Source organism: Sinocyclocheilus anshuiensis, unplaced genomic scaffold (genome assembly GCF_001515605.1).
Source record: "Sinocyclocheilus anshuiensis isolate Anshui unplaced genomic scaffold, SAMN03320099.WGS_v1.1 scaffold1655, whole genome shotgun sequence".
In the NCBI taxonomy this organism is placed as follows: domain Eukaryota; kingdom Metazoa; phylum Chordata; class Actinopteri; order Cypriniformes; family Cyprinidae; genus Sinocyclocheilus; species Sinocyclocheilus anshuiensis.
Window position 1 is genome coordinate 116057 of NW_015548277.1, and position 9533 is coordinate 125589.

General features: G+C 34.3%; 1 protein-coding gene across 1 annotated transcript in view; it reads left to right on the forward strand.

Moving 5' to 3' along the window:
- LOC107655787 (polymeric immunoglobulin receptor-like) overlaps positions 1–9533 on the forward strand; it is a 20309-nt gene that overhangs the window by 3903 nt on the left and 6873 nt on the right. The window contains exons 4-7 of the mRNA XM_016443368.1: positions 177–275; positions 2917–3264; positions 3887–3910; positions 9012–9350. Of these exons, the coding sequence (XP_016298854.1) occupies positions 177–275; positions 2917–3264; positions 3887–3910; positions 9012–9350 (810 nt within the window). The remainder of the gene's footprint in view (positions 1–176; positions 276–2916; positions 3265–3886; positions 3911–9011; positions 9351–9533) is intronic.

Below are 9533 nucleotides of genomic sequence, written 5' to 3' on the forward strand. Positions count from 1 at the left end.
GTGTGTGTGTGTGTGTGTGTGTGTGTGTGTGTGTGTGTGTGTGTGTGTGCGTGTGTGTGTGTGTGTGTGATAGAAACAGTACATATTTGCACAAATAAAGAATATTTTCTTTTTTAGGGTAGTATAAAAGAAAACCCCATAACACTTGTATTCAGTGTAATGTCTGTGTTTTTCAGGTTTCTCTGTTTTACACATAATGGTGTTGATTCTCTGTGTTTCTGCGTCTGGATCTGCACTTCTGCTCTGCTGCCTGATCTACTGCAGATATCAAAACGGTACACATATTCTTATTTACTGTAGTTTATTTGGAACTTGAATATTGAGAGGAAATAGAGAAGAGTGCAAGCAATATTTGTTAATAATGGTAGGATAGCCTTCAGTGGTTCAGTGAGGCTTTTATCCAAAAGAGCCAGACTTTCACATGATCAAAATGATACAACAATAACAGACCAACACGCAATAAAGTTCATTTTAAGACTATATTTAAAGACTGAAAACTTGTTTAAAGATTTGAAACAACAATCACAGAGAAAGATATCAAACGAAATGAGTGGAAAATGGTGAAATGATCAAATCTAATGTCAGAAATGAAGGACATTGAGTTCTTAGTCTGAAAGGTGCTGGTGAGTACTGATTCTTCTATATAATCATAAAATCAAAACAGTATATAACATTGTGCCTTAAAACTCTTTTAAAATGATCTTTCAAAACACTGATGGCACAAACATTGGCAAACCCAGAAATTAGTTCATCCCTTAATCTAACTCATAAAGTACCAAATGAGACTTTTCTTGCAGATGAGGTGCATGTAAAGTGTGCCGTTAGGGACAGGCAGGACCACTTTATGCCTTTCCTGGTCATGGTGCTAACACACCACTCTTGCATGACTTAATAAATATTAATACAGTTAAGCAGCATTATTGCACAATAATTAATCTTCATGAGCTAACCCCTAGTGAATTAATGCTGTGTTTTACGGCCATCATTTAGAGCAGGTAAATCACAGCAGACAAATGTGCCAAAGTCCGCTCAGTCAGAAACAGAATTAAATACTTGATTCTTTTGCATGGCTGATAATAAGAAAGATAAGCAGAACATGCTGTTCAGGCCACAGTAGGCAAAAAACAAAAATAGCAAATAGGATATGTTGGATATATAAATTTCAACAGTAATAATTTACACATTAATGTTTGTGGGATACTGCAAGAGACTTCAATGATTATACATATTATACATCCTTATATATATATATCCTTACTCTTCTTCTTCCCAGGCTATCGACCGTGTTTGTTTTCTTGTTGTAACACAGTGCTCTGCCTATATTCTTGCCAAGCTTCATGAGATGTACCTTTACACTGGTTGATCATTGGTGTGATCTAACACTTTACATTACCCCATAATTAGTGAGATTCAAGATTCACACAAATCCAAATTTACAACAACAAAAAAGGGCTTGTTGATATGTATAGAAAATATGTTTGCCAGAATATGACAACTAGTTCAACGATTTTGCATTTAATGACTTTTATACAATAAAGTAATACCTAATGAGGTAAGACTAATCAACAGAGAACCAGTGTAATATATGTAGATTCTTGATAACACTTGATAGCACTTGATAACATATGAAACAGCAGACAATTGTGCATAATCAATTACATGAATGTACCACAGCACTGGCAATTTGTTCAAAAGAATGAGAAAATGCTTTTATGATGTGCACAAGTGACTAGATGATGAGGAGGTTGAACAACTTTCAACTGTGAATTGAGAAATGCATCAAAGCAACTGAGAAAAACTGCCTGATCAAGTAAAATCCTTACTGAAATCTTTGAAATCCAGCGGAGGATTTTTTTTTCTTTTACATCACCGCCATACAGTTCAGTCTGTTTTCAGTCACTCAGGACCCTTTAGAAAATTAGTCCAATACAAAAATAATAATCAGTTTTGTGATGTTTGAGACGATTATATTTTAAAATGATTTTCAGTGACAAACCAAAGTCAAAACTTTTATTGTCACGCACTCAGAGTCCAATGGAAAACAAAACAAAACAAATATATCAACAACCAAAAATAACATAACTATTAAGCTCTTCATGAAACAACAACTTAAAGGCAACTTACTTTCATGTGATAGAAGGTGAAAGACAAGTGACCATACATAAATTTAACACAATACAAAATAGAATTACAATATATAAGCAGCAAAGTTGTGTGCCATTGAGAATTTAATTGATAATGCTTTTTAAATTCCAATTCAATACCTGAATTTGAATCATATTGAAATGATGGATGGATGGATTTCCCGGAATGCATCACCTGTGTTGAATTTCTTTGAATTTTAGGTCAGTAAATTCCTCCATTTTAAGTCCAAGTTCAGTCCATCTTTTTGTGTTGTGGTAAATTCAATTTAAATGAATTCCCACTGAAGTGCCTGAGCTGTGAAATGACTGACAGTAATTCAGTTATAATGCAGTGACAGTGTATGAAGGGCCCATAGAGTTATGAAGCAGTCTGTCCTTGTATCTTGATGTGATCATTTGTGTGAGACTCGTTTGTGTGATCAATGACACTGATTGTTTTCAAATAGGTTTCCCAAATACTACTTATTTGCTCTCATTGTTTTTGCAATATAGTGGAGAAATTCCACTTTTCCTATTTAAATTCATATTTGATCTTGTGATCAGGGCTGCAGCTCATGTCGGATGATTGTAGTTCTGAGGGAAACTAAACTTAGCTACAATTTCTAAAACAGTTGAAGGTGCATATGTTATTATCCTCTGCAATGTTGCTGAAATTAAACAATTATAGAATGATTAATTTTTTCTAAATATTACAGTATGTGTGTATTTATGTACATCATTCTTTTCACCATCAAGATACTTTACAGTACTAACAAACTCTTTTCATTTTCAGGGTTCACTGTGACATATTCTCAAAACAGAGATGTCCTTGCGGGATTAAGGGAATCAGTGGTTCTGAAGTTTTATAGAGTTAAACCTTTACAAACGGAGGATCTGAAGGTGGAGTGGAGAAGAAAAGACAGTAAGACTCTGGTTCATCTGTATCCAGATGGTGAGAGTCGATCAGAGAAACAGCAGCAGGAGTATCAGAACAGAGCTCATTTCTTCACTGATCAGATTCAGCATGGAAACTTCTCCCTCCGGCTGGACAATGTGGAAGAAGAAGATGCTGGAGAATACATATGTAGAGTTTACAGCAAACAGAAATGTGTGTTTTCAACTCAGATTACTTTGGAAAAGGGTAAGTGAATAGATGAATAAAAATGTATGCCGTTTTAACCATTATATCAGCATAAAATGTGTCTTTATAGACTTTGCCATGAAGCATGTTCAGTCATAAACTCTCAGAGTTTATGCAAATAAGGCTGTGCAGAGGCCTAAAAAAGGTGTTTCAGCACCTAAAGCACAATTAAAACGTGTTCATCACATGAACTATGAACGTGTTCCACTAAAGTTTGACAAATACTAAATGACTCAATATTTATGTCTTGTTTTTCAACACTAAAAAAAACACATTATTTATTTATTTTTTTGCTTAAAGGGTGTCTGCGCATGTTTTGTTGACCATAAATGAGACTTGCTATGATGTTTTGTTTCTACTGTAATGACATCCAGACATTTTTCAGTGTGTCTTCAGTGTCCACATGCTCTTTGTGTCTGCTGTGCAGTAGCTGGTGTGACAAAAACAGAAGACATGTCTATTATCAGCACATGCCACTAAAATATCATTCATAATAGCTTAACAACACATACTTTCATATCATTTTAATAATTAAACAATAATAGAACATTTAACCCTGTTACATCTTAAAGCTTTTGTTAATTTTGACTGAAATCTTGTTATTGTTCTTCTTTCTCCCTAGATGATTTCTCTTCATATTTAAGTGGTAAGTAAACCGATAAAACAGAAAAGAACACTGAGCCTAATCAATACACGATTTTCATTAGGTTGATTATTTATGGTATGAAATTTGAATTATCATAACTAGTCAATGTAATTCCAGTCATGAATATAATTGTGAGATGTTGTAATGCACCACTGATCTGCTCCTACATTACCTGATGAAACTCTTCAGTCTGAAAGTAAAGGATCTCCTCCGAATTGAAGTCTGAACATGTATCCCTGGATGGGATTGTACATGTTTATTCACCTCTAATATGAGCTTGTCCTGCATCAGAGACGTGTGTTTATGTTTGTGTATGAAGGAAGTTACTGGCCTCCAAGAACAACATGTCTAAAGTTTGCCAAAGACCTTGTGGATGAGTCCGGTTTAAATGAGAAACCTTACATTTGTTCAAAACAAAACACTGAACTGTAAATCGTAGCGGTGTCAGTTTAATGGCTTGGTGCTGCTTGTTTAACTGGGTTCTGTATTTAGTAACAGGATGAGGTCTGATATCAAAGTAGATCTTTTAACTTTCAATATATATATATATATATATATAAAAAAACTTTCAATGACTGGCAGCAATAGCTATTAAACAAAAACTGTTCAATTAAAGTAAAATACCCTAATTTAAGTAAAGTGCAAAAACTTTTACATACATTTTCTTTATACGTTTTACAGAACAATTATTTTACAGATATTTATTGAATTATTAATATCAAATACCTTTACTGTAAAATGTAAATCTCTTACAGTTAAGCATTAGCTAGCAATAGCACACATGCATGAACTAATGTATATGGGTCAAAGATGAAAAAGGGTTTAAGCATAAAAACAATAAGTGTAATACTGCTTTAAATTGTTGTTGTTTTCCCCCCCAAAAATAAACCGTTTTCTGTTTAATTTAATTACAATTTTGTTTCTGTTTTTCTGAGCAAAAAATAAATATCATACATGTTCCCCTGATTTACAGAAGAGACCCACTAAAATGTCATTCAGTGTAACAATCTTGTCAGGCATATTTACAACAAAAATCAATTTATGACATATTACAAAACTAATTACTTTCACCCTAAATACAAATTAGTTGTTATTTTTACATTTTTTAAATTTGCCACTATCTTTTTCAAAACTTTTTCCTAGGTTTTGCCCATTTGTCAGTAAGAATTTTTTACTCTTTTAAAACATAATAAAATGTAATATGCTCCCTTATTCTTTTATATATTTAATATGTTCAGGTCAGAATAAGCATGTTGTTTGAATTTTTACATACATATTGTGTTACACTGAATGACAACGTAACATTATTTCAACCACACTTTGACATTTTATTCTCCCAAAACTTATTTGAAACCTTCAAAGTAGACACTTTACTTACATTTAATGTGCTTTCTGTGGACATTAAATCTCTTTTGTACATTTCTTTTGATGTGGACATCTTAACGTCTTTGACCCACATATAGACATCACTGCATCAGGAACTGTCAGTGTTTTCCAGTCCATCCTCATCTGAAGCATCTGCTCTTCAGCACAATGTTAACCCACAAACCCTTTAAATCCCAACAGAACAGAACATTAAACAGATTATTCATTGTTTAGAGTCCATCAGTTTCAAATAATATTTTATTTGCTGATTCTGGGTCTCTGTACATCAAAATATCATAACACTTCAGGTTCTCCAGCAGTAGTATTATAGAGAGCATTAGTGCTTTTTCAGTGGCGCTGGTTCTGGAAGTATTTTTCCCATTCTTTTTTCCCATAGTGATTCCAAAAATTATATGTCTTCATTAAGGTGTTATAAACAATGAACCAAGCCAACTATGAGGTGAATTACAACATGCACTTTAATTTGAAGCATAATAATAATAATAAAATATAAAGGTACAAGACTATGTACTTACTGAGGGAAAGAACTACAATCCCATGAAGCATTGCGAAAGACATAATCAAATAACAATTGAGAAATATAAAACTATTCATTTAAAGTTGTTGATTGTATATAGAAACAATATTTTAAGTTTAATCTGTGGTGCTTCATGGGATTTACGAAGCTAAAGATCTCTTTTGGACTTGGTGTAATTTTCTGTACAGCATCATTGGTAATGTAGTTTTTAACCATGAATTCAGCTACTGAACACAATTATTAAAAAAAATATTGGTATTAATGTGAACAGATGGGTTTAAGTAAAGCATATACAACATTAGAGCTCATAACAGGGCTGTCTTTAAAGATTTATCAGTTATTGTTAAAAATCAATTTATTTATGGAGGTTTTACTTCTGGAACCTGACTGTTGCACTCGACAGAGCTTCAACACACAATAATGTGAAATTCATAACTACTGTATACAATAAACTAAAAAACTAAACTATTAAAACTAAAAGTGATTAAGTTCAGGATCGGGTCAGTAAGTCAGACATCTACATGCCGTTTAAATCATCATCAATAAGTAGCAAACATCAGTTTACAGTAGCCAGAGAAAAAGCTCAAGTGAAAAAGTCCAGGGCCAAAGTGCCCAACTAAAGCAAACACTAATAAGCATAATAGCAACTTCAATCCAAACTAATATCTTCAATAAAACATCATCATCTAAACCTCTGTTAATGCTCAATAAAACTCTTGTCAGCGTATGAAAGAAATAAAGTGACAACATGCTGCATGCTGCTTTATTTACAAGACGGTAACTGTGTAGTTGCTGATGCAGTGATGCCTATATATACATTAGCTACTGAGAGTGTGCTACAATTCTATAATAATAATTTAATTCACATGATTTACATTTTACAGTGAAGGTATTTGATCATAATAATCCAGGATCTTTGAAATAATGCTTGGAAATAACAGTGTTTCTCTGCAGAAGTTTTAGTGCTGTCACTTTATTGAAGGTGTTTGATAATAATTCAAGAAATACATGTGGAATTGCAGTGATTTTTTCTTCTGTAAAGCATTCAAGGAAAACTACTGTAAAGGTTATTTTATTTATTTATTTTTTGCACTTTATAAAAATGTGGGTATTTTACTGTAATTTTACAGTTTTGTTTTGGCAGCCATAACTGCCAGTCATTTGACCATTTTTTATGATTTTTTTATAATGTTCTCAAACCGTCTAGTGCAGAGATGTCCTTTTCATTTCACATTTGTTTATAATATGCATTTCAAAACAAAACTAAGCTTCTGACTTCATGCAGTATTTGACGATCATAAACCAGAAGCGCAAGACCAGTATTAATTAAAAGCAACATTAACCCTTTCATGCACAGAGGTCACTACAGTGGATAGCTATTCAAAAACTATTTTCTTGCGTATGCATGGGTTTTGATGGCATATTTGCACATCAACCATTAGTGTGGACACTAGTGCACCATCCTATAAACTGCCACCTAGTGCCAAGCCGTTGTATGTGATTTGTTTTTCTCTAAAGCAAGATGGCTGATGACCAGTCAGAAATGCCAAGGTGCTTCAGAATATCCATCCATTCCTTCTATCCTAGACTCTTGCTGATTAAAAAAAAACAAGCAAACAAAACCTTGTAACAGCAAGTCACTTCTAAGGAGTTATATCATTGTTCAATTTTCCAATTATTGCAGTGAAATAGAGGATATTCTTCCTTGCGTTTGCAATAATTGCAGCTGTATTACATTTTTTGTATATGTTTTATAGTTTTCACTTGATTTTATAAGATACTAATTTTATTCATTGATTTGTCAAATACACACAGCATTACTGTGGTACTGTATTAGGATTGATACAGTATCGCTTAAGTTAAAACCAAAATGCATAGGCTGTCCACTCAAGAGGACATCTGAAAATCTTTAAAAAAAAAAGAGAGAGAAAAGTTCAGATCAAAAAGCAATAAAAACACATAGGAAAAAATCCTGACTGAGGTTGTCATAATTCAAGCATGAAGGGTTAAAAAGTCCACAGTAAGACAGTCAGTAGATGGCTAGTCGCACACACTAGCACCATCTTAGATCTCACGAGGGCTGCGTTCCACTTGGCTTTTAGACACTTACTCTAGAGGGCATCCCCGCTGACGTTTTGAAGTGCGTTTCACTTCGTGAGGTGATTGAGGGAAGTTTATATGAACAGACCCTCGACGATTGTGACGTCACCACAGATCGTGTTTAATTTCCCCCCATCAAACAACTCTATGATATATGAATTATGTTTTAAATATTTAAAACAGCCCAAGTATACCTATATACCTGAATGCTGCATCAAACAAATTTGTAAGGGGAAAAAATGTAAATAATAAATGAACTCCATGGTGGATTTTAAGTGATCATGGGCTTAGGACGTTTGAATTCAGCCCATTGCAAGTGTTCTGCCAGTAATGGGCACTCGTGCAACTAATCAATGGTGTACATCTGAGTCAATGAGACGGAGGGGAGTTAGCGAGGGAAGGGCAAAAAAAAAAAACCCAACTGGAACACAGACCACTTTTGCAGGAGGCCTTTTTTTTTGCTCCTGGAGATCTTCCATACTGAAGAGTTTAATCATAAACTGCTCCAAACACCTGCCTTTGATCTTCAAGTAATCCTGAACTTCTTGATTATCTGGATCATGTGTGTTTGATCATTTTTGTTACTTCTCTGCTCCACCTGTGCTCTTCCACTCTATTGATTACTCTCTCTCTCTCTCTCTCTCTCTCGCATTAATTACTCTGATTACTTCGTGATTTATTAAAGATTTATTATCGAATGGTGAATTCGGAAGTAATTGCTTTAGTACATTTGGCAGGCAATTATTATTTTTATATAATAATAATAATAATATTTAAAAAAAAAAAACAGGGCAGCAGGCCAAATCGGCTGCCAGGCCACTGGGAATTGTCCCTGTTTTCCTGATGGCCAGTCCAGGCCTGGCTTCAGCCTAAGGATTTAAAACTTTTTAATGTGAATAATAGGGTTGTCTGTGGTTCCAGAATTTGCTGTGGGTGTATAGGATGGCCTGGATGAGTGTGAGATTTCCCGGCCTGAAATTGTGTCCCAGTCCTCCCCTGCTCAATACTGCATCCTCATGTCCAAAATACCATTCACAGTTCTTTTGCTTTAACAGAAGGTCACATCATGGAGAAAATGTCTTTTTTTTTTTTTTACAGCGAAAGTTTCCTCTGCTCCTCTGGTTGCTCCTCTGGGATCTTCAGTGGTTTTGCCCTGTTTTTGTGCCAAACGTTTGCTATCAAATGATCTGAAGGTGGAATGGAGAAGAAAAGAGACACTGGTTCATCTGTATCAGGATGGAGAGAGTCAAACAGAAGCCCAGCAGCAGGATTATCAGGATAGAGCTCATTTACTTACTGAGGAGATTCAACATGGAAACTTCTCCCTCCGGCTGGACGATCTGAGAGCTGAAGATGAGGGACAATACACATGTATAGTTTACAATAAACAGAGATCTGTGTTTTCAACTCAAACAAGTTTGGAACTAAGACTACTTGGTAAGTAAACATACAATGATGGCCAAAGGTATTGGCAGTGACATAAATGTTGTGTTTTGCAAAGTTTGCTGCTTCAGCTGTTGTGGTGTTCACTCACATTGGTTCTAGATTAGTGTGTAGAGTGATCAGATGCATTTTAAATAATTGCTGAAAGCTTCATTGGCCAAAAAAAAAAAAAAAAAA